Source organism: Pangasianodon hypophthalmus, chromosome 27 (assembly GCF_027358585.1).
Source record: "Pangasianodon hypophthalmus isolate fPanHyp1 chromosome 27, fPanHyp1.pri, whole genome shotgun sequence".
In the NCBI taxonomy this organism is placed as follows: domain Eukaryota; kingdom Metazoa; phylum Chordata; class Actinopteri; order Siluriformes; family Pangasiidae; genus Pangasianodon; species Pangasianodon hypophthalmus.
The window spans coordinates 13,653,151-13,678,912 of NC_069736.1; the positions used below are offsets into that span (position 1 = coordinate 13,653,151).

General features: G+C 39.4%; 2 protein-coding genes across 6 annotated transcripts in view; one reads left to right on the plus strand and one right to left on the minus strand.

The window, feature by feature from the left end:
* Positions 1 to 50: 50 nt before the first annotated feature.
* LOC113531575 (spermatogenesis-associated protein 22) lies at positions 51 to 6,881 on the plus strand. Of its 5 annotated transcripts, none has more exons than XM_034300709.2 (8): positions 51 to 346; positions 1,231 to 1,345; positions 4,074 to 4,211; positions 4,328 to 4,502; positions 4,616 to 4,952; positions 5,560 to 5,683; positions 5,806 to 5,903; positions 6,377 to 6,881. In XM_034300709.2, the coding sequence occupies exons 2-8, from the start codon at positions 1,309 to 1,311 to the stop codon at positions 6,566 to 6,568; spliced, it is 1,101 nt and encodes a 366-aa protein (XP_034156600.1). In that variant the 5' UTR covers positions 51 to 346; positions 1,231 to 1,308; the 3' UTR covers positions 6,569 to 6,881. The 5 variants fall into 5 exon arrangements, with proteins under 5 accessions (XP_034156600.1, XP_053086217.1, XP_026778184.2 ...); XM_053230242.1 differs by lacking the exon at positions 51 to 346 and adding an exon at positions 417 to 435; XM_026922383.3 differs by lacking the exon at positions 51 to 346 and adding an exon at positions 797 to 950.
* A 645-nt stretch (positions 6,882 to 7,526) lies between these two features.
* The window catches only part of LOC113531016 (LHFPL tetraspan subfamily member 7 protein), a 121,627-nt gene continuing 103,391 nt past the window's right edge, over positions 7,527 to 25,762 (minus strand). The window contains exon 3 of the mRNA XM_026921466.3: positions 7,527 to 9,837. Coding sequence (XP_026777267.1) covers positions 9,611 to 9,837 — 227 coding nt within the window. The 3' untranslated portion in view covers positions 7,527 to 9,610. The remainder of the gene's footprint in view (positions 9,838 to 25,762) is intronic.

A 25,762-nucleotide genomic window follows, 5' to 3' on the forward strand; every position in this document is an offset into this window, starting at 1 on the left:
TCTTTTTTGAATCTTTCTTGTGCTTTTACTTTGATACTTGAAGTATATTTAAAATTTATACTTTTCTAGTTGAGTGAAGAATTTGAAGGCACACTTCAACTTTTACCTGAGTATTTATTTAGATGAGCATTTCAATTTTACTTGAGTAAAGAATTGTGCTTGTACTTTAATCATCATTTGCCACCAGACAGTTAAAACTTGTGTTTTAATACCCCAAAGTGAATACAATGGCCCGGTTCGCTCTTGACCTCGGGTTGCTCTATGTATGGAGTTCCTGTGCATGTTCTCTCTGTGTCCACATGGGTTTCCTCCGGGTTCTTCCCCTCTCCTGAAAACACACCAGCAGGTGGACTGGCTAAGATAAATTGGTGTGAACATGTGTGTGTGCATGATGCTCTGCAAATAACGTATTCCTGCTTCACACCCAGTATTCCGGTGATAGGCTCTGGATCTACTGCAACCCTAACTGGGATAAAATAACTAGTGAAGCTAGATGAATGGATGGATGGATGGATGAATGGATGGATGAATGAATGAATGCTAAGTAGTTTGTTAGTATGGGATGTATTAGCTCTTTCTCACATATATTTCTTGGATTTAAGGTGTAAAAATCTCACAACATGGAGCAACCATGTAGATTAGACTCTGCTCAATTGGGTCATAATATTCTAGAAAGATTTTTCATACACTCAGTTATTATATATTACAGAATACACCACTGAATAGGCTGGAATAGTATACTACACAGGAGAAGTATTTCTCCATGTTAGCATTGTGGTAAATTAGTACTGCTTTTCCCGCGCACACGGTGACGCGTCCTTCTTCCTCGCGCACCTTCCTCACGCGCGCTCTTGCGAATAAAATGGCTGACGATGTAGCTAGTTAGCCAGCGCTACTGAAACAAATAAATGGTTCTTCGCGTTTTAGTCACGGTTTGATGTGTATCCGCGGTAATTTTCCTTAGAAAATACGGTGTGTTATTGAGACTCGTTGTAGAACATTCTACACATGTCCTTCAAAGCCAAACAGAAGCCCGCAAATGAAAATACCATTTCTGTATTTTACTTGTAGCTAAGCTAAAGCTAGCATAGTTCTCCAGTTTGTAGCATTGCTGACGTTAGCTGGCGTCTCGTGTGTAAAGTTACGAGTTTATATCCAACATTGCTGTTTTGTAATGTAAATGTTTGAATCATACTGATCTAAATATTGATTTTAGTGCTTGTGTTACAGGTTATTGCTTTTATTTACCTCTAAAAACTACTGGAACATTGCCATCTGACAGAATTAGCTACCACACACATTACAGTCATGAGGAGAAACGAAAATCAGCCAAGACCAACAGCAGGTATGGTACTTTTTTTATTATTAATTTAATTTCTATATTAATTTAATATCGACATTAGTTAGTTATTTAACAGCTTTGCATCTACTATCCACAATTTTATTGTAAATTCGAAGCTGCCACAGAATAACCGGAGGGACACTGGCTTTCTTCGCTATACACAGATGTATTAGAAACTAAGCTTATTATTCTGCGCATGCGCACTTCACCTTCGCAAGCCCATAAATTCATACTCCACATATTTCAATGCTGCTATATTTCATTTTCTGATAAGATATACAGCATACAGTCTGAGGCATTTTTGATAAGGTTATGGTAATAAAGTAGACAAAATAGCACAAAAATGATGTGTTACAAAGACATTGTTATAAATGCATGCTTTGGTGGGACAGTTTAATAGGGTAAGACAAACTGTTAGAACACAGAAAAGTTTTCCATCCACACTATAATGCAGAAACAACAGCCTAGCCTTTATTGGGCTCCCTAGTTTCACCTAAACATGAAAATGGCTTTTCAGAGAGTTTGGGTTGTAAGTAATGCAGGAAACATTTTCTAACATGTAAATGGATTACCAACATATGTCGTGGCTTTGACCAGATCACTGATGGTAGAGATGTGCTAGGGTGGACTAGTTTTTTTAATCCTATTCCCGTCCACTTCTGAAGGAATTCTGACCATTGCTGCACACTCAGAGAGACAATCCTGATCAGTCCTGCTTGTACAGAAAGTTTGACCAGTCTCACCCCCTCCCACACACACTTTCTCCTTCTTTTCTTGCCAATTTGGTCACTTGCCAGTTCCCACTTGCCAGTTCCCACTCACCAGCTGGCTCTCCCCATACAACAGCTACCAAACACGTGCTTCCTCCGAGACATGTGAAGGCAGCCAAGCACATCTTTTCAAACTGCTGCGTCACAGAGCGGTGTAACAGCACTATATACCCCCCTTTCGCATACATAAGCTCACAGATGCCCACGATTGGCTAGTGTCGCTGTGATTGACCGAATAGTACACCATCCCACCCACCCTGAGAGCATGGCCAGTTTTGCTCCCCTGGCTCCCAGTCACGGATAACTGTGGCATCTTCAGGATTTGAACTTGCCCTTTCCCAGTGATAGAGTGAACACTTTTCTTTTTGTGACACCCTGGGAGCCCCTCCCACAGACGCTCTTGACCAATCCTGTCCACCTCCACAGAAAGTGTAATCAATCCTGCCTGCTCCCATAGTTATTATTTTTGTTTGCACCTTTCTGTGATATTTTCTAAAGATTTTGGTTCTCTTTCCCCAAATATGAACAAATAAGCTTAAAAAATATGACCTTGGAGGGTGAAGCAGTTACTGAAGAAGAATGAATGAACGTGATCAACACTTCGTACAATGCCTTGTGAGCACTCAATACACTCCAATCTTAAAGTAAATGGCCTTTATTTATCCCATGAGCTTCATACCTGACCACCTTCCTAAAAGTAATATCCTCCTGCTCTTGGGAGGTTTTTGCCTTGTGGTATCCCAATGCCTGAAGAGAGACGCTGCATTATGTTTCTAAACAGCTAGTTTTAGATATCTTGTTCAAAATAACTGATTATACATTTATTCACTGAAAAAGTTCTGTTTATTTGATAACTACATTATTAACGATTGGGTCACTATCCAAAATTGCCCCATCGTCACCCATTATAGGGAAAGATACACTTTATTGAGGCAGTCTAATAACTAATAATGAATTTTCAATCTTTTATTGCAGTTGAAACCTTAATCAACACAGATTTTTACAAATTTACACACATATACCTTGAAGTGTTAAACAGTGGAAAGGGAGCTTAAATCATAAATGTAACCATTACTCATGAACCATTAAGGTGCAAACATACTTCACTTTAACCACACATACATGCGCACACACCGCTGCTATGCGAGTGGCCTTGTTCACATACTCAGTTGTGTGTATTATGTACATCTGGAGGATTAAAAGCGGCATCCACTAGATGGCAGCTCAGAGCCAAACATCCCTGTCCATCTGGTTTCCAACACAAATTGTAATGTTTAGCGATTTCATGCACAGCCACGTTAAATAGATGGCAAGCTTCGTTTCTCTTTAAAACTTTCTACCGTCAACATGATTGTCATGATCTGCATCTCAAATTGAAAACTCTCACCATACATTCAAAAATATTTACTTATATAAACAATCCAGAAGACTGGTACTTAAACCTTTGAATAAGAGATTTTTAAATTCACCAACTAACTATAATAAGAAATTAACAATAACAATCTAGAATAGTACATAAGTATGCAATTTGAGACACAATGTTATTTACTTTTTTCCGTTGCGGACACAATGTCACATAATGCTATACTTGTCTCCACAGTTTAGTTTGGGAAATCGCCTTGGGGACACGTCATGCTAAGAGGACATGCACACATGCCAAATGACCACAGGATACACTTGGTGGCCATCTTGCTTACGCATAGCTAAAAACAAGTAAAATCAGTCTTTACTCATGAAAACAGCAGAAGGGGAATTTGAAGATGGGTGCCCTGTCTATAGTCAGCGCCTATCTGCTAGCCAATTTCCTATGAATACAAAACATTCCAGTTGTGTGTCCACCCACAGATTTGAGTTTTTGAGCTTGCACTTTGCAGTATGATTCATTTCCTGTTATTTTCCCAGCCGCATTAAAATTACATTGACAGCTTTCACATTTCACTTTTTTTTTTTTTTTTGTACAGGCTGTCTGTCTGTTCCACTGTTTAACCAAAAGAAGCGGAGCAGATTGCCACTGACGTCCAATCCCTCTGAGAGTGAAGTGTTCTCCGGATACGAGAACGGAGACATGCAGAGCTTCACTTCAACCATCCATCCATCCAGTAAGTTTGTGCACCACTGAACATTGTCACTGATCAAAAACTTTATTGTCTCTATATTTAATAAACAATTTTCAAAGAAAAGTAGGATCACATACAAGGCCATGCTGTTTTAACAGACATCGGGAACGCTCAGCCATCAACAAATCGAGCACCTCTGGCTCAGAGAAGTCAGTGGAACCAGCAAAGCATCCCACCACCTCAACAAAGCAAAGTGTGGCCCACCGCTTCACCTGCTTCAACAGGAAGAGGATACACACCTATACCTCACCCACAGAAGCGCACCTATGCTTGGTACATGAACACAATTTTTCTGTTGTTTAATGAGTTATATTTTTATTGGGTAAAAATATGTAGTCTTTAAAAAAAAAAAAATATTTGAAACATGTTTTCTTTTATACTTCCAGGTCCCAGACAGGACCACAGAGACCTCCAGGCAGACAGGATTCCATGGCAACAACCCCAGGCTTCAAGCAGGATGTATTTCCAAGTGGGAGTGCAACCACTCAAATCCAGAATAAAACTTTGACTGCCAAGCAACCCATGAAGCAGCATTCATTTAGTCGAAACATCAATCCACCCAGAGGCTCCTTCACCCCTTCAGATCTCACAGCATGCAGTCAGAGACCTGCAGCTCAGAGTCAGAGCTCCCAGTGGAAGATCAAATCAGGTGGACTTAGAGGAGGAACATGGGTTGAGGACACTTTTGGTACTTCAGGAAGTGAGAGCAGCATACAGACGCAGGTAATTATTAAACCAAATCGGAGCGACACCATGTTAGCCAAGCTATTTTAAAGTAAAAATGAAGGCATTTGACTAGTGAGTGAGTGAAATCTGAGAAACCTTTATTTGCCTGCTACTTACATCATAAAAAAGGCTGAAAACAATCAGTTAAACAATTTAAGGCAATGTAAACAGACATATTATTAATTTCTTAATTTTTATTATAACTCCTGATTAGGTAACTAATTGATTCATCCATTGATTTATTAATTAATACCTACTGGCTATCTCACTAACTGGAACACTCTAATGCTCAATTAAATTTTGTGTGATGTGTTTGCATAAAGAGAATAATTTTCTGTGTTTGAAATCGACTTGAAAGCTTTGGGGTTTTCAATGCCTGGAATCAGGGAATCGAATGTTATTGATTTAGTTCATTAGTTGATTAGCCCTACTACTATTTATTAAGAAGCCAAAAAAAGCCTTAGATGTTTGCTACATAACTACTTTCCTTGGAAAATTTTGCAAGATTTCGACTCTAACCCAGTCAAGAAAACAGTGAGGCAAAACTCAGGTGTGATCAATCAGGTTTTTTGAAGCATTCCTGTCACATTTTCACCAATTACAGAAATCCATGTTACAAGAAAAAGCACCACCCAAGAAATCTCTGCGAATCCTCACCGCCGTTATAGAGGGCATGAAGCACTGGAGTCAGTTCAAGGACAAAGTTCCTATGATGTTTGAGATATTTGGTGAGTAGTATACCATATTCTCACCTATCAGTCTGGTAATATGAAATGGCAACATTTTTATTTTTTCTGATTTTTTTTCATGGCAAAAATCTTACTTTGTCATTTTGCTGATTTTGTTCCAGCCACTCTTGATTCTGCAGTTACAATAGGAAAATATGGTGCCAAGAACTTTCTAATGAGGGATGGAAAGGATACAGTGCCATGTGTGTACTATGAAAACGTGAGTACAGTTTCTTCAGGTTTAACGTTTTAAAGCCAGCATCTACTTTCCTACAGTCATCCATATCACTGCAGCTTTGCTGTAGGAGAACTGAAATCGTTTTCATAACGATGGAGAGTCTGAGAGGACTGGGTCGGGAGCCACTCTTCTAAATTATGTCTAGAATGAGTACATGATCAAGGCTGAACGACTGCAATTCTGTTTACCCTCATTGTGTCTGGTTTTTTTTTTTTTTTTTTTTTTGCAGAATGCTTTTTAGATTTCTTCCTCTGCCAAGGGCTGCAATAAATCAACATGAAATTGGCACAATTATATTTTAGCTGCACAGCAGACAGATATTACAGCAACACTTGTTAGCTGGATTCACAGATGAATTTACAGTTGAATTTAGTATCCCTGTCTGGAATCCTTATGCGTATATCTGTTTCTTTTTTTTTAATTATTATTATTATTATTATTATTATTATTTAAAGGATCAGGTGCTGCCGAGGCTGATCCGGGGTCAGGTGCATCGCTGTGTGGGGAATTATGACAGACAGAAAAATGTTCTCACCTGCGTTTCAGTGCGGGCTGCCTCCCTGTCAGAGCAGAGAAATGCTCAAGAGGCTGTGAAAGCATCAGACGCTGAGATGAGAAACGAGGTCCGGGCATTTTCTGAAATATGATGTGAACGGACAGAGCAGGAAAGTTTTATAGTTTGAAAGGTGTGTTTCATTTTCACTGAAGTTTAGCTGAATCATAATTGTACAACGCAGTGCTGATAAATCAGTTTGATCATTTAACAAGTGGCTTCTTTCCAGTTTGTGTGCATTTTTTTCATCTTCTTACCAGTTTAACACTCATATATGCTTTATTAGACTATTAATGAAGTTTAGAACACAAAAAAAGTCAGTTTTCTTTGTTAATGAAACATTTTATTACAAAGAGAAAAACACACAACAGCAAGTCTTGTTAAGGGTCAGGGGATAAACAAACACAATTATGAGGTAATATCTCAAAATAGATCTTCCAAAAGGGGATCAACCTTTTTTTTTTTTTTTTTCCTTTCTTTTCTTTCTTTCTTTTTTTTTTTTTTTTCTTAAAGCAGGAACAGCCATCTTACATAATTATTTACAGCCAAAACCACACAATGGAAAACTAAAATACAACTGATTTACAGAATCAGAGTTCAGACCTCACACACATTACAAAGAAAAGGAATCACTGTACCAAAGGTTATTACAATAACAGCGTCATCCATATGTGTTTTGGGAACGTATGCATGAGCACATACATCTCTTTATCCTCATTGGTGCTTATCACGCAGTGTACGCCGGTAGTACTAGTCAGTGTGTTTTGCTATTTAAAAAAAACAACTTTTAAAGTTTACACTTGCTCACAGTTTGGGATAGAATTTGTTTAACTGGCTTTGTTTGGAGCCAAATGCCCTGCATGCTTAATCACATTAATAAAAAGAAAGTAGAACATCTTAGCTGAAGACTGAATATTCTCTTTTAGCAATTCTGAAAACACATAACACAAAAAGTTACCAAGAGGAAACGCAAATGAGGGCCTAGTTCAGGTTGTTGAGCATCTCAATTCTGTGCTGTATTGCTTATTATAGTCTTATTTTCGTCAACTAAATTCATTGAGAGTAACTGACTATTTACTCTTGACATAAAATGAAAGTAGGGCTCTTTTGTTTTAATCCCTCACCCATTTGTTTTCCTATTTATATGCTCCTTATTTTGTTATTTTTTTCATCCCCTTGGAAATTCTATTTGTACAGCTTCATGTGAACTTGCTAGAGTTACCGTCTGGCGACTTACACCTGAAACAATCCCCGTTGCATTTATAGCAAATCAAGACATTCACAGAAATGCACAACACAGGGGGAGAAACCGAAAAACTAGGAAGCATTTACAAAACTACAGTTTCAGCAGAAGTAACCTGATCAAAGGTATTGAAGTCTTCTTAGTCATGGTTTAAAAAAAAAGGCACACATTGGTTAGGGCAGAAAAAGTTTTTTGTTTTTATCTAGAGGAGTATCTCTGTGACGACTTTGCGTGCACTAATGGGGGGGAAAAAAAAGAAATGCAACACTGATTGGATAGAGATCTCAACCCTCACTGCCTAAACAACAATAATAAAGACATAATAACAGGAACATGGTAAGTTTGAACACTGAGATGTCACACTGTAGTGTTTTTGTAACTTTAGAGCCTCATTTGGTTTAGACCTTCAGTTCAGAGAGCCAAAGTAGTAGTGAGATTTTTCTCCAATTCCTGCAGAAGCATGTGATTAGTGTCCGATGTTGTAATTCACAACGTCCCATAGGTGCTTCTGAAGTGAAAAGGTCAGGCGAGGGAGTCCACATTTATCAACCAGATGCTCGGCCGTCCTGCCAGAGTGCTAAAAGTGTATCAACAGCCAAGACACAGTAGTCTTGCTTACTCTAATCATCCTCTTGTCCTTACATTTCAGTTTCATGACTTTCAAGGCTTTGTGCAATAGAGACCTCCTTAAGACTTTTTTCTTCTACTAAAAAACAGAACCAAAAAAAAACAAGCACCATTCACTGAGCTTTCTGTACAACCAATAAGAAAGTGTTGCATTTATTTTTTTTTTCCATCAGTATATCTTGTATTTTTTTTTCTTGATCTTGTGTAATCCTGAATATTCAGTTTAGTGAAGGGTCCAAGCACAAAACAGACGGTATAACTTGGACATTTAATATTCCTATTAAAACTGATAGGAAGTGACGGCAAACAGAGACACACAGGTTTTCAGATTTTTAGGTCATTTAAAATTACAACACAAGTTGAAAATGTCAGTGCTTTTGTTGCCCCCACTCCCTTTTTTTTTTTCTTCATTTAAGTGGTCACAAGCGTCATCTACTATTTTCTCACTGCTGGACGTGCACTGACTAGTCACAGCCCAGGTTCTAAAGCAAAATATATTAAAAAACACCAGTTTGTGTAATAAATTTTTTAAGAAAAGGTTTTTCTGTTCTCCTAGCCTGTTAGCCACAGTGTTTGTTGTTACTGGATAAATATATGGCAGATTTTTCAAACCCTTCAGATTTTCATTGGGATCATAAACCCATTTTATTTCCTCAAAAGCCTGATCCATAGTGAAGAAGAAAACATTCATAGCCAGTGGATCCAAGAACAGTGTTCCTACTCTCCTTTGTAATTGGTCTTGGGTAGTTGAATATTATTTGACGTTGCATGAAAGACTTGAGTTCCTTGCTTTCCTCTTGATGTTCGGAATAATCCCTGATGTTTGGGAGAACAGTTCTCCTTGTCCTCTCACATTCTTTGCATCCAGATGTGTATTAGGTAGAATTAGAATGTTAGATTTACCATTCGCATAGTTTAGTCTGCTGTTTTGGTGTTGCCTTTCCAAAGATTTCAGTGTTGATGCATTAAATTGCATTTCATGTGATTAAAAGCATAAATTAGTTTGTAGTGAGAAAAGGAAAAACGGGAGTTTCCAGGAATTTGCATTTCCAAATAAAGACTTTTCAGAACCACGAGGGATGCCGATGAAAGGAAGTAGCTTATCAGGTGAAGGAAGACAATGTAGCACATCACACAATGAATACAATGGCTCCTCTGGGCACACTTATTCCAAAGTGGCAACATTATCATTGTTGACCAAGAAAAAGAATGGGGCGATACAGATCTTAACAGCTCAGAGGAGATACGATGGGCATAGCAGGAGGTTTATAAAAGTGTGGGCAGTGGGGTGGGCAGGAGATGCTCTTTTGGGGCGTACTTGGCAAAGAAGGGTAAAAAGAGGGTGAGCATGACACCCACGATGGCCAACATGTAGCCCCAGCCTATCTGGCACTCGCCGGCGTAGTAGATGTCCGAGTTTCCGCAGAAAGACTTGACCAAACTGGAGTTTAGGCCAAAGGGATAAACCAGCAAGCCAGATGCCATGATGAACACTGGAGAGAGAGAGGGGGGAAAGAGGGAGGGAAGAAGTTAGTTCACAGTTGGTCTTAATACAAAAAGTGATGCAGTATTTTAGCTTAATCAGTCCAGTGAGATTAATTTACTCCTTTCTCATCGTTCACAGTAATCAACTTAATAAAATTAGATTTTACATAAACAGTGTCTCCTCTTTAATGCTGTCTGCAGACGGCCGTATGTTTTACTTCAATGCCTGGCTGTCAGTGACGATCCAGCCTTTTCTTTTATACCACTAGTCATTAAGAGATAGAATGAAAGATTTATATATGCACCATTCTTGCCAAGCAACAGCAACCCAAATCTGTAAATTAAGTAGCCAGTAAATAGTAAACAGACATTCAAGGAGAATTACTAACGAACTGACAGAAACTGATTTTTAGACTGTGTAATACATCGCAGTGCATGTTTTCAGTAAAATAATGTTTTGGTTGCGAGTTAAGTATGGTAGTCATAGAACACAGTGTTATATTCTCAGCAGTGGCAGATTTAGTGACATTGCAATCAAAGACCAAGTTTGGGCATTATCACAAACTTTTTTTTTATTCAAATCTTAGTGTAAGTGCTGCCATGACATTCTTCTAAAAGCCACAGACAGGAGGATGGCATAAGATGAAGCAAACTCAAGGAACAGCTAAATGGGAAACAAATGATACATGCTAATGGACAGAAATTTATTCTTATTACCTCAAGATCACTTTGAATACTGTTTGTTTATATGAACCCATTTTCTGCATGAAGCCCAGATTGTGCAGACTGACAATGCGGGCAAAATATAGTAATTTTCTTTAATCATAGGTCTATCATCAGAGGATCTTCAGCATATATTCTGACATGGAGAACACATCAGATCGGACAGCCTAAAACTGGCTTAAGATGTGTTCTTTTTAAAAGTTAAGAATGAGCTATTGAGTAATATACTTTAAATAATATCAAAATTATCATTCAATTATGATATAAGCAAGCGCATAGGAGTTTTTTGGAGGTGGCACAATGCTGTGTGGCTCTAATACACCACTTTTATCTGATTTGGTGAGAGCATTGTTTGTCAAAGACATGCCACTGCTTAACTATAATAGTTAATACATCTGATCTACAGAAGGAATAATTCAGTAACACATTTCTAACCAATTTCTTGCCACAATGTAGTAGCACACTGTATCCTCTTGGTGGCAGTAGAGCACTTGCACATTAGCACAAAGAACATAATTTGAGTCAACAGTTTGCGGTCACAGAGTAATACACCTCCCTCAATATATGCATGGCTCCTGTCCAGTGACACAGGGGAAAACATCAGCAGGCCACCACAAAAAAATAAAAATAAATAAAAATAAAAATTTTGCAAACTGAAGGGCAAAATCAGATTTCACAGCTGATGGTTAGAAAGCAGACCTCCTTTAAATGAGTGACAGTATTTTACAAAGGGAGGTAAACATTTCACAAGAAGGTGAAATCCATTAAAAGACAGAGCCAATAGATGATCAGTTTTCTCAGACAGTTTTGGTTCGTCATTGGTTATGCTGTAGTTTCAGAAGCCTCTCAGTCTGGCACACGTCAAAAGGTTCTTTAGCAGACTTGCCTATTGTGCCTGAAGCCACAGACTAGATCCAGTTACAGCCATGAACTGTAGAAGTATGGAGACAAACGACTTCAGCAGCAAATTATCTTGAGGGATTATATTGAATAAATTTATGAATTGTCTCCAAGTTCTGCGCTTGGTATTCTATTACTGCACGCAGAAAGTTGTACAAAAATGTTACATTTCTCAGAATGTCATTCAAACAGTAAATTTTTATCGTCCACAGGGGGGAAAAATGGAACAACATATCATTCTTTCAGTACCTTGGTGTAACACAACTACATAATGTTCACATAGCATACCAAGTCCAAGATGCACAAAACTGTAGCTCCCTGCATTTCTTTGTGTACAAAAAAATATACAAGAGAGCATGGTCAAGATTGCATTCATGACTGATGTTAGTTAACTTTATATAATAAGGTTTTACATAATCTGGCCCCGTCCCTCTCTTATAATAGAAAGACCCAGAGTTCAGCTCTCTGCAGATGGCCCAATGTTTATCAGTAGGGGTCTGCTAGTTCAAAGTCTGCCTGCTAATAGCCTTCTCTGTCAAGCTGCTGTTTAGCAAAAGATGCAGCAAGAGACTTCTTTATGCGCCTTTCTCCCCAAACAAGACCGCCTTCTGTCCAAATTTGTAAATTCAGGAACCAGTTTTGGCTGCATACCAGCAAAGTCTATTCAGAACTTGAAGACAAGGAATTTAATGTAGAATGCTGTTGAGACTGTTTAGCAAAATATGCACATAAAATGATCTGCATTATGAAACACAGAAAATCAGCAATAACAGTAAAGATGTTCCAAAGGCACTAACCCAATAAACTGAATCAAAAGAGGCAGAGATTTGTTAGTGTATAAGGGATTCAGCTCGGTGTCTGCAGAAGTTCAAGTAGTCTGGCTGCTTGAGAAGTCTGGATCAGATAAAGAATGAGTCCACAGCGCAAGTGAGTGTGTGAGCAATCTCAGACATGGCATAAAGCTGTGTGACTCTAGTGCTTCATTTTATCCAACCTGTCCCAAGACCTGATTCACAGAAAGGTCCCACTGTGCAGCAGTAATACTCCACTTTATCAGGACTGTCCTGGGAACAGCACTGAGTGGCTTAAATACTTAAAGAGCTTAAAGAAGTCCAATGGGATTCTATTCTATTTAAACCTAAAATCTCAAAGTGTCTTTGGATGGAAAGAAAGTTCATTTGGCTAATATTAGATTTAGAGTCAAACAGGTACAATTTGGTAGACAGTGATGGTTGGTCATGATATATAATGAGGGCTAAAAACTGTCTGTCAGTGACATGATTCTACAGTCTGGGCTAGAAAGAAATAAGCCCCAGCCTCTACTTCATACCATACTATGTATTTTTGCTTGAAATCCACTTCAAGACATTCTTTCCAGCAAATATGTTAAGAATTAAGCCTTTATGCTTTTTTTTTTTTCTTTTTCTTTTTCTTGAAAGAGAGGGAGGGCTTAACCTAGCTAGTACATTTATACCGGCTGGCCCAGGTGGTACAAACAGACCTATTACATCCATGGTTTTTTGCTCTACTGCTAAACTGCCATCGTTAGCATCTCGACAGTACTTTATTAGTTCAGATGAAGTTTGTTAGATGGGCCCTTGGAAGCCTGTGGGATTTTAGGACAGTATAGACTTCAGGAGAACAACTGGCCCAGAGGCACTGTGGTATTGTGATTTCCTTTTTAAAAGCAATAAAAATATTTGATCTTCTAAGTTTAAATCTAATCAACTAATCCATTTACACATTACAGATCATTACTCTATTATGTTACCTTGCTACCTTGTTAAGAAGCCAGCTATGTGGCATGCCCACTAGATAGTGAGTATAACTCATTATCACCTATGTAGTTGAGAGGAAACTGACCAGAAAAATCAAGATTGCCTTAACTACACTAGGCTTCCAGCCAAGGTTGATTGTGTTCCAAATCTGCTCCAGTTATCCACCTTTCCTTTTGCTGCAAGTGGCCGCTCAAGTGGCACAGTTGATACATGCTTTCTAGTCAGGAGGCTGAGTTGCTGAAGACATAATAAAAACATCACTAGGTATATGGGTGGAAGAATTAGAGCATTGACCCCGGGAAGGTGCAAACAATCACCCATGCAAAGTGGTTTATTTGTAAATGTGAATGTTCAGCCAGATTGTACATGCCTGTGTTTAATACTTTAGATTTCATCTTACTCGTCACTAAACACATTAATACCGAGCAGCAAAACCTCATTTCTTGCATGGAAGGGTTGGTTAATCGAACATGCATAAGCCTATGGTGGCAGTTTGTGACGGGGCACAAACGATATGATGATGGGATTCACTGAATGGTGTAATAACGTTGCAGACCTGCCTGTGTGACGGAGCTCATTACAGTTTAACCAATCCCTTATCGGTCTACCAGCAAGTTCAAGCCGATCAGTTTCCCATTACCATCGTTAATCCTTATTCACTTTCATGGTCACTATGTACAAAAAAAAAAAAAAAAAAAAAAAGCCAAATTGTGTAGTGAATTCAGAAAGCACTAAGGAGAAAAACGTTTCCATTTTTGTTCATCAGTCATGCTGGGTTGTCAAGTGGCTGTGTGTGTTTCAGTTCAACTTTATTTTGGAGCCAAATTCCATTAAGTCTGATGTCTCCATTCTGTTACCTGTGACTTTCCGAACAATCCACAGGTTTCCTTGTTATTTCTGCTCCACTTCCCACAGATTTATACTGCAGAATACAATGCCACCACTGATGGTGGTTTTTTTTTTTCCCTCTATCATTAAAAGATTGTAGAAATAGTCTTCCTGTCCTACGAACCTAAAGGGAATTTTTTCCTATGAGACAGCAGCAGCTCTAAGAGGGACACTTGTGTGGAGGTAGAGTACTAACAGAATGGCATATTGCTTAGGGAAATGCAGTTAAAATGCGATTACAGTGAGTATAAAGGGTTGTACCCACAATAGCCGCAGGGCAGTAAAGCACACTGATAGCTTGCTATTGCACTACGCCTCCTAGCTCTTCATTCCGTCATGCATGGCAGGACTTGGAGCAATACATATGGCTAAGGGGGGCGTTCCAGACGGTTATTGCCCATCTGTAGCAATGGGATGAACCCAGTAACAGTAGGCTAGATGAAACAGCAATGAAGAGAATGAGGCAGGAGTGTACATATGCTGTTTGAATGTCATGGGTAGAATAATAACCAGACAACTGGATATTACATGTTTTTTATATATATGTATAACATATGACTTTGATATAAAGGCATATGAATTCCATTACTGTTTTTACCCCACCCTCCTCAAGCTTTTAAAGTACTGTATTGTTACCGCTACTTAAACACCTCAGCCATGTGTTATGAGTCAGAGGTTAAACAATCACTCCTCACACTCACCCACGTAAATCAATATTTCAGGGGACAAATGGAGTCTAACAGCTTGTCCTTACACTTGCGTCGGTGTTGCAGCTCTAGCACGGTTGTCTGATTAAATACTTCACAAGCTTAGTGAGCAAGAGGGTAATGAGGTTTAATTAGCAGGCAGGAACCTGTCTGCCCTCTCCGCTACAGCTTCTGTTTGAGACTCTGATCTCTCCACACTCCCACGAAAGTGTTGACTTTTCATACTTCCCAAGACTTAATAAAGTTTTCAACATTGTCTATATTAGTCAAATGTGGTAAGTTAACCCGATAACCCCATTTCACAGTGTTCAGTATCTACCTACATCTTAATATAAAAAACATTATTTAACACTGCTGTGGAAGTGCGAGTATTAAATGGGTTGGAAGACATGTTAGAATATAATTTAAAGCTGACTTTATCAAAATAATGTATATTTTTTATATGTAGGTTCTACATATAGCACCATAGCTGTGTATCATCACAACTCTAGTGTGTGTGTATAAACATTCTGTGGTTAAAAAATACCATAATGTTGCATATTACATTAATACCGCAGCAATGTTGAATTCTCAAATCTGATTGGTTATAAGGTGTTGATTATTTTCCAAAACAGCGCTTCCATCTGTAATTCAAATCATATGTTAATATTAATGCGCTCGTTCTTATACATTATTTGGTTCTGTAGTAACAACTTACCCAGGGACTTTTTTTCAGCATTTTGCCTATACCAAGGCCATTTAGCAGCATTTTAAAATGTAGATTATGCAAGTTTTGCTCTCATTAATGAATGATAAAACAGCAAACTATTTGGAGCACATGCTAAGCATATTGCTAACGAATATAAAATGTAACATAAATTCAGAGTTTCCATTCGATAGTGAAATACTCATCAGAGTACATTTGGTCCCTACCAACTTCAGAGTGATGTGGTGGGATCTCCAGCGCTCACTATGTTTCCCTCCCATTTTTATTCTCTCCAAACAAATTAAAACTGAAGTTAAAATTCATGTTGAAGGGTAAACATGTGATTTTATGCTTGTTGCCATGGTTACATTCCAGCGTGCTTGCTTACATAGTATCAGGATCATTTATAAGTGTGATGGGTGTGTCTGAAACAGAAGTCTCATTAGTCAGTTGTTTTTCAAGGCAGCACTATCGCTGTAGGAAAAGGGTTTGAGACGGTTTTCGAAGGCAGTATATGTCACCATAGGTAACATATGTAACTGTTCACTAACCCCAAGTCCATTACGTGAGATGGATTAAAGCATTGTTGAGGGGGAAAAAAAACAGAGCAAATATGTCTTACTAGAATTAAAATAATTACCAGTAACTTATTTGTCTACAAGATGCTTCCTCTCTTCCTGGTGTTTGCCACTGCCATTTTTTTACAGGCTGGCTGATGCACTGGACTATGGGAGGATACATGTTTATGGCCAGATGAAGGCGGTATTCTTTGCCAACATTCGATTTGATACCTTCCTGTCTCCAAATACCATTTCAGACACACCCAACAACATTATATTGTTAACAACAATATAAGGAATTAACGCTCACCTGCCAGCCAATCAGGAACGAGTATTTTCTCATGGCTTGGTATAATATCATATGATATTTTTTACATGAAGCACATTAACAAAAACATTGTTTTTTAATATGAATGAATTAAATAATCGAGCTATAGAAAGTGGTTGAGAAACTTAAACAGAACTGCAGTAACAGACAGAGAGTAATGCTATAACTTTCTCTCAGGTGTGAAGAGCAGCAGTTGGGAAGCTGATACTGTACTGCTGCAGTGTGCATGAAGTGTGTGATGACGTGGCATCGAAGCATGAAAGTGAAGCAAGGTGCTTAGTGCCATCTTAACAAGCAAATGTGAAAATCACGTACAAACACAATTGGCAAGGGTTCAGGTGGAATTCCCAGCCTGATGATGAGGGCTTGTCTGATAAACAACCAGTGGCTTGTTACTGCTTTAGATGTGGGTGTCTGGCGCTGTGCGTGTGTTTGCATCTCACTCATTCAGAGATGGCACAGTAACAGGGATTCTCCTAATGGAACTGTATTTGGCCAGCTCAAACCAGCTTGTCTCTAACAGAGCAGCTATGAGTTGTTTGCAAAACTACATTACCCACGATTCCCAGAGTGGCCGTGTAAACAGTCGCACGATGACCTTATTTAGTGGTCTGTCGAGAAACCATTGGCAGTCAGGTTAACTATTCCCTAGTGAAGTTGGAGTTGATTAGACTACAGCTGATCAAGTCCAAGATTCTTCACCCAGTGTTTCACTCCAGATAATAATTTCATTAGACCAGTTGGGCTGTGCTGCATCTCGGGTCGTTAAGATTATGTACCTCACGTCTCTGTTCAGACTGGATTAACAAAGAATTTACGTTAGCATTGGACAGAGACAATGGAATAGGAAGAAAGACCAAGGCAGTGATGATACCTGTCAGGCTTGTTATAACGTGCCTAAATCAGTTAGAGATCACTGTCTGGATGATTACAGTCTCTGTTGTCCTTTAGATGTTACCCATAATTCTCAGGGAGGCATGCATGCTGGCTTGCATGCTAACACACACACACACACACACACACACACACACTGAGAGATGAGAGGAAACTCAGGGGAGTGCTCTAGAATGAAGAAACAGCCATTTGAATGGAGGACAAATGTTGTGGCGCTTATCTCGTGTGATCTGTGAGCCTGCTCTGAAACCTGCAGATCTGCTCACACAAAGACAGCACACAAACACGCTCACACAAATTGCCAGCAAATATAGTAAAGAATACAGAATAGGAATATCAGGTCAGGGCTTTGTGATGACTCTAATACTTTCACTTTGTTGTCTTTGGGCCTTTTTTTTTTTTTTTTTTTTTTTTTAAAAACAACTTTGAAGGTATGGTTAGGATCATTGTCCTGCTGGAAGACCGAGTTTTAATTTTCTGGCTGATGTCTTAAGGTTTTGCTTCAATATTTCTTGATAATCCTCATTTCTCATGATGCCATCTGTTTTGTTTTGTTTTTTTTTTTGAAGTGCACTAGTCCCTTTTCCAGGAAAAAAAACTCCCACAACATGGTGCTGCCACCCCCATGCTTCGAAAGTTCAGATGATGTTCTTCAGATTAAAAGCCTCCCCCTTTTTCCTCCATACATAGCGATGAACATTATGGCCAAACAATTACATTTTTGTTCATCTGACCAGAGAACACTCCTTCAAAAAGCTAGGTCTTAGTCCTGCCAATCATCTGCAAACTTCATTCTGGCTTTTTTATACCACTATTAGAGTATTGGCTTCTTCCTTGTTCGACAGCATTTTCAGGCCATGGTGATATAGGACTCTGAATGGTGGATGTAAATATTTGGTACCTTCACTCAAGGTTGTCTTGGGGTTCAGCCTCAACTTTTTATAAATGGGACAAGTGTCCAGGCTGTTAGGTTTTTATTCCTAGTTGCCCAGTGGATAAGTAGGCTCAACAACCAGAAAAAGACTCTGCTTCATATTGACTGTGTTCTGTGGCTAGTGTTTGTAGCCTTCTTTGTGTTTAGTCTGGTCAGTTGATGGAAACTCAGTCTTGTGGCACTTCTATCACTGGCAGTCCCTTTAACAGCTGTGCAAGTGTCTAATACTTGTACATGCATGCAACCTAATACACGTCAGCAAACTATAGAATGAGCCAAATTATCAAACTGACCAAAAGAGCAGTTCCTGGCAACATTAAAGCAACAAGATACAAAAGCTGCCAGAAACACAGCACAGAGGCCACATGGAGAAAATAAAATAATGCAATATCTATAAAAGTCTAATAAATCTTTATTTGTGGGCAGAGCCCTCATTCGTTTTGTGGTGGCAGAGCATTTTTTTTGTCAGTGATGAAACGTGTTGACATACAGCATATGCTGTGGGGCCCCCAGAAATATTGTTTAATTACAGCCTCGCCCATGCAGTCGTACATCAAACTGGCTTTTTTTTTTTTTGTCGACGGCCAAGCACACTGTTTTTCTCCATTCCTGTTCGTTTGCCCCTCATTCCCCATCCGCTTGATTAGCGAACAGATGCTCGGTGCGCTGAAATGACAAGTGTCTTGGAGGGAATATGCAAATGTACTGTTAGAAGGCTGAACAATAAAACACAGCTAAAAGTGGTCAGGTTTTATAAAAGGGGTGTCTTGGAGGACATCAGAAGAAATTAAGAGCTGTATTGTTCTTACTTTACTTCAAAAGAAGACCTGAAATTGTTCACAGAGATCTACATTTTTTTACTTGTATATTGGTATCATTCACAATTTGACTTTGTGACTAACCCTCATGTTTAACTGTAGCTTTATCTGTTTGTCTGTGATGGAATGTGTGTGTTTGTGTGTAGTTGTGGCTTCCTCTGCATCTGGGAACTATACTTCACTTGTTTCTGGTCAACTGAAGGAAACTTGTCTAGCAGCACTTTTTCTGTATCACCTTTAATAGCTATCGCCTTGGACTGGATTTTCCCTCGCTTGTATTGTAAATAAGGGAGTAAAACACGTAGAGGACATGCTGTTATAGGAAAATAGTCAGTGATGAGTTGATGTGATGTAAAAATGTATTTAGTGATGTGTGCCTGACAAGAAGCTTAATCTCCCTGAAGTCCTTGATTATTTTTCGATATGTTCCAAAGTGGTTTATTCTTCCTTTTACCACAATAATTTGCCAATGGTTACAATTTTAATTGTTATTTATTAGCCTACACTGTTAGGCTTTATAACAATGAAATTTAAATGATCTGGCTATGTTAAAAAGGAAGTCTTAACACACATGTACCCTTATTCTCTTTGCCCTTTCCTCCAAGATAGTATCTAGACCAAGTCTGTGTAATGGCAGTTGAAGATGTGCTGTTTCTGAGATATTGCTATTCATTGGCAGGGACCGAGGAGTTATTTCCATTTTTTTGTTTCCTTAGAGGACGGCCAGCCTTCCCTCTCTCTTGCTCTCTCTCACACTCTCTTTGACAGTCCTCTTGACATATAAAATAGTTTCTTCCACTACATGGACAAGCCAGAAGTGAGTACGAGCTTGCGTGTGACGAATGTTAAATATCAGTGGGAAACAGAACTGAAGGCTCTGTCTCAAACTTTAAAATTCATAAATAAGCTGTAATGACATGATGTTCTGTTTTCTAAATTATTTCACACAGACGCTGTGTCAAAAGACACCCGAACAACCGCGATTAGCCATCCACATCTAGAGCAAGTTTGCGAGAGAAAGAAATGGTCTGGCATTCTGCGTGTGAATTAATTGTGCCTCTTAGCCGTTAGCCACAGGATGTTGACAGGAAATGAGAAAATGCAAACAGATTCCAGAGTGGACTGAGATACCAGCGACCCATGAGCTGAAATTATAGAGCTATGTACATGTCTGTTAGACAGAGCGTAATTAGGCACACACACCCACTAATGGGTTTCACATCGTGCTGATCAGCCATATCACACCCCACACACACACACACACACACACACACACACACACACACACTAACACCCAGTTCTCACAGTGATATTTAAGTCATTCTGTATATTATGTGCCATTTACACTTTGTTCAGATTAAAATGCCAGTCTATTTATATTTCATAGTTAAATGGATACTAATCTTTTGACCAATAAGAAAATGTGTCATAGGAGTGAATGCATGTAGTCCACTGTGGTGGTAAAGCTATCTAAAACTTTGCTAGTTAAATGTGCTTGTGTCTCTTGTTAAGTTTCTTGAAAAGCTACGTCCCATCATAAAATGGACATCAATTCAGTTTGTAATCAGATACGGACTCTCAAAATGTCCACCATGCTCCTGCGCCATCAAATCATCATCAAAACAGAGAAGAGCACTTACACACTCTTGACAAAAGGCAGCAAAGTTTTAAAATGAAATGAAATGACCTAATAAAGACATTAATAACAAGAAATTTAGTCAACAGAACAGAATGAAGCTGTGATTTTCTTGTTTTTTTTTTTTTTTTCTTTTTTTTTTTCTTCCCTTCCTTTTCCTTCTTCTCAGCACCAATATTAGCGTGAAAAGGGGTTAGTGAAGTGTAGAGCAGCGATAAAGCTTGTATTTGAATGTTAGTGACTTTTACCTCAGGTGAGCAGACTGAGACTGATGTAGAGGATGCTGATAATTAAAGTAAGATCTCATTTCATTTTAAATTAACATTTAAAAATTTGTCAGTAACGCTGTTTTACATATATAGTGTGTATGCTATATATGGTATGTGAAGATTTGACTAAGACAAGGGATTTTCCACCTTTATGTTCAGACACATTCTACTTTTCAAGTATATATTGTATACAGCTCAATCCAGAATTTATTTATGAAACTCATTAATGTTCTTGCATCGACACTACGCACAAGTGCACAGGACGGTCCAAACACGGGAGAGTCAACCGTAGGTGGTTTTATTTTTGCTAATCCATTTACACCTGATAAATATGCAAACACACAAATCCCCTGTGTGGGCAAAAACAGAAAGAAAGAGAAAAGAAAAATAGCATTGTGTTTGTGGGTGTTGGCTAAAAAAAAAGTGCAGTGACGCGCACACAATAGCTTGAAAGAATTTTCTCAAGCAAGCGAATGCGTAAATGTGGCTTAAAGCATGATTTATAGAGCTTCAATAAACTATTTGTATGCATTAGCTCGGGTTAAATGATCGCACACTTATGCGAATATGACAGAAGACGCACTACTGTTAACCGGCTTTAGGGTTCACTCGAGCGCCTCGCATTAATCTCGGTGTCACCGGCAATCTATCACCTTAATTGCGTACATTTCCATGTGACCATTCACATTTTAATGCCACTAATTCATTTAGATGTCAGAGGAAGCGCTCGTCCTTGGTAGCGCAATAATCTAAACAAGGGAAAATGCTGCTGGTGTTGCATTGAGCTTGAGGTTAAGTCGGCATAACGGCTGTCTCAGCAGTTTACTGTATGGAGCGTGGACCTGTTAACAGAACATCGACTTCATAACAAAGTGTGTGTGTGTGTGTGTGTGTGTGTGTGTGTGTGTGTGTGTGTGTTGCGCAAGTAACAGTGCTGTGAGGGAACTCATTTGCATTATATCTAACATGACATCCATACAACAGCTGTGTGTACCTCTAACTGTGGACGTACTAACGCTTTTACACAGGCTCATAAAACCATGAGATTAACGCTAGTGTTAAGTGTTTACACTGTTGGTGTGTGTGTGTGTGTGTGTGTGTGTGTGTGTGTGTGTGTGTGTGTGTGTGTGGGGGGGGGGGGGCAATGTGTTTGCCAGCTCCCTATTGGCTAATCTCAAGAGGACATGGTCTCTGTCAGTAAGACAAAGTAGTCACACCTGAGCACAGTAACCAGGACTGAGCTAGCATTCATCAGTCTGGAAGTAAGTGCATCTGTGTGTGTGTTTGTTTATGCCACCATATCTGTACTCGCTTTGCTTACCCAACAGTGTGTGTGTCACTATCTGTGATGATATATTCCATATCTGCTTGCTGTGTTGCTATGTATATGAAAGGGCTTGTGTATACGAGTATGTATGCATGAATGCGTGTGTGTGCGTGTGTGTGTGGTGCCTAGGGTAATGAATTCCTGCAGGCTTCCAGCAGTGCTGCAGTAATGAAGGCCAGCAGTAGCAAAAGAAATGGCCTTGGAATAAATGAAGCGTTCATATGGTATGAATGAGATTTGATGGTGTGTGTGTGTGTGCGTGTGTGCGTGTGTGCGTGTGTGCGCATGCGTGCGTGGGATAGCTGCTTATTTATGTCAGGTCATTTATTGCCTGAACTCTACTCACAACGCCTGAGGAAATAAGAAAGTTCATAAGACACCTTATACACAGACATGAAAAGGCAAAACCATGTGGGGATGGTTCTGTATGTGTGTGTGCATGCGCGAGTGTGTGCGTGTGCGCCCTCTCTTTACACAGCTCAGCTTCACTCGCTCTGTGTTGTCATTATAACAGTAAAAAAAGCCTCATCCTTTGTTTTACCGCATCAAGCACACGTGTATCTGTGGGTGTGGGCGGACATATTGGCATGCTTTTGAGAGGGCACTAGTGTGTGTAAGAGTATGTTTCTGTCATGTCTGTTGTATTCTAACAGGGATCACCCCCTTAAAAAATGTAAAAATGAACTCGCCTACACATTAATTACTTTTAAACAACTATTGGAGCTTCGCCACATGAGAGCCGCTGGCGACAGAAAGCAATGCTGCAAATTTGTCTACCAGAAAATATAGCAAACTTAATTCAAGCTAAAAGTCAAGATTTTCAAGAATTTATTTCCAACTCAGTTGTTACAACCCAGTCTAGGGTCATAAGTTAGAAGACAAGGGGAAGGTATGAAATAGTTGACTTGTTGGAATGTAGTATTTGGTTCACAGAACTTGTCCCATGCGTTAAAAAATGTATTTAGTGATTTTGATTCAAATAAAGGAAAGAAACAGCTTCATGGTCCAAAATAAACGGTACAAGCAGCGTTACCTGTTAAAACAAAAACAACCCAAAAGGCAATTAGCTTACCATCTCCCTAACAGGAAACAGAGCCAAAACCCAGCCCTGTATCTGGAGAAATGTAACAGTATATGGAAATATTTACATAGACAGGCCAAACCATCCAAAAACCACAAGAGCAATAGCAGCCAAATATGGGCGGGGTTAAAACCAGAATCACAAGTCAATCAAATGTAACCAACACAAAGCATGAAGCACAACCGAACCAAACTTTACATTTTATACTGTTATTTTTTCCCCTAATTATTTTCATAATTATAATTGTTTTCACCATATTCTCTGCATAATTTCGCCAATTCACACCCATAATCTGGCTGTCATACAACAGCTACCAGCTGAGAGAGATGAAACCAGCCAAACACATCTTTCTGCTCATGCTGCATCACAGGGCAGCATAACACACTCAGAGGAAAGCGCTATCCGCCCTCTTCCGCATACATGAGCACATAGACACACACTTGACTCCCAGCCAGAGATGGCTGAGTAACGTATTCTGTTAAGATAAATAAAAAGAGTAACATGTTCAGAATACATTAAGAATACATTTTTAATAGGAACACGTGAAACACTGAAGTCACCTCAGTCTCCAGAGATGGTAAGTGCCACTGTGTCAACAATCTGCCCCATTAAATATGAAGTCATATTACTGAAATAATTTCTTGTGGTGAAATGCTAGATGTGAGTGCAGTGGAGCAGCGCTGAGTAAGTTTTCCCAGTGAATAGAGCGGAAGGCGTGTGACGGCTGAGCTGTAACACAACGGCCCGTTCATAATAATGTAATCATGTGTTAATACGTTCACTGCTAATAGAAATAGTATTTAAACCCACATGGCAGCAGAGTACTTTTCATGGCATCTGTCTATGATCACTGTTGTCTGTCTCTCTCACTCTCTTTCTCAATCTGTATTTCTCTCTCTCCCTGTGTCTCTCTTGCTGTCTCTGACTCTGTCTCTCTCTTACTCAATCTGTATCTCTGTCTCCCTGTGTCTCTCCTGCTCTGTCTGACTCTCTCTGTCTGTATCTCTCTCCCTGTGTCTCTCTTGCTGTCTCTGACTCTGTCTCTCTCTTACTCAATCTGTATCTCTGTCTCCCTGTGTCTCTCCTGCTCTGTCTGACTCTCTCTGCCTGTATCTCTCTCCCTGTGTCTCTCTTGCTCTCTCTGACTCCGTCTCTCTCTTACTCAATCTGTATCTCTGTCTCCCTGTGTCTCTCCTGCTCTGTCTGACTCTCTCTCCCTGTGTCTCTCTTGCTCTCTCTGACTCTGTTTGTCTCTCTCTCTCCTTCTCAATCTGTATCTCTCTCCGTGTCTCTCTTGCTGTCTCTGACTCTCTATTTGTCTCTCTCCCTGTATCTCTCCTGCTCGCTCTCTCTCTTTGTTTCTCTCTTTCTCAATCTGTATCTTTCTCCCTGAGTCTCTCCTTCTCTGACTCTCTCTGTTTGTCCCTCTCTCTTTCACAATCTGTGTCTCTCCCTGTGTCTCTCATGCTCTCTCTGACTCTCTTTTTTGTCTCTCTCTTACTCAATCTGTGTCTCTCCTGCTCTCTCTGACTCTCTCTCGCTCTCCTTGATATCTGTCTCTCTGTTTGTCTCCTGCACTCTCTGTCTGTGTTTCTCTATGTCTCTTGCACTGTCTCTCCCTCTCTCTCTCTGTCTCTCCCCCTCTCTCTGTCTCTGCTGTCTCTGTCTGTCTCTCTCTGACTTTCTCAGTTCAGTTCATCAGTGCTTTATTGGCATAAATCACATTGTTGCCAAAGCAAATAGTGCAAGTAGATTAAACTAAAAGTTATACAAATAATACACATATATCTGCATAAACGTAATATAAACATAACATAAACAAAAACATAAGAAAACAACAAAAATGACTGGTAAGTACTTGAGCATATTGTATATTATATATTATATTATATTATAGCATAGTGTATATTCAGAGTTTGTGTGTTTCTCTTCATTTCTCTCTCTCTGTCACTCTCTCTCTCTCTTTCTGTATCTCTCATGTTCTGTCTTTCTGTTGCATTTCTCTCTCTTTCTCGCTCTCTGTCTGCCTCTTTCTATGCATCTCTCTCACTCTGTCAGTGTTTGTCTGTCTGTCTCTGTCTTTCTCCCTCTCTGTGTCTCAATTTCTGTCTCGCTGTCTGTCTCTGTGTTTCTCTCTCTGTCTCTCTGTGTCTCTCTGTGTCTCTTGCTGCCTCTATGTTCCTTTCAATCTCTCTCTCTCTCTCTCTCTCTCTCTCACACACACAGTGTCATATTTGTGGTTAATGGCAGCTCTTAAAGTCTGCCCTCACTAATGGGATCCCATGAGAGAGACTCTTCTCTCTCTCACCCACACACACACACACACACACACACCTGCCTCCCTCTGTCTCTCTGTGTGTCTCTGGCGATGAATTCTCTGATGTGTAGTCAAACACATGGCTGCC

Coding starts and splice junctions, on each gene's coding strand:
- LOC113531575 (XM_034300709.2), top strand. CDS start 1,309: ATGAGGAGAAACGAAAATCAGCCAAGACCAACAGCAG. Junction 4,953..5,559: donor AGAGCAGCATACAGACGCAG/GTAATTATTAAA, acceptor CACCAATTACAG/AAATCCATGTTACAAGAAAA. Junction 5,684..5,805: donor TATGATGTTTGAGATATTTG/GTGAGTAGTATA, acceptor ATTTTGTTCCAG/CCACTCTTGATTCTGCAGTT.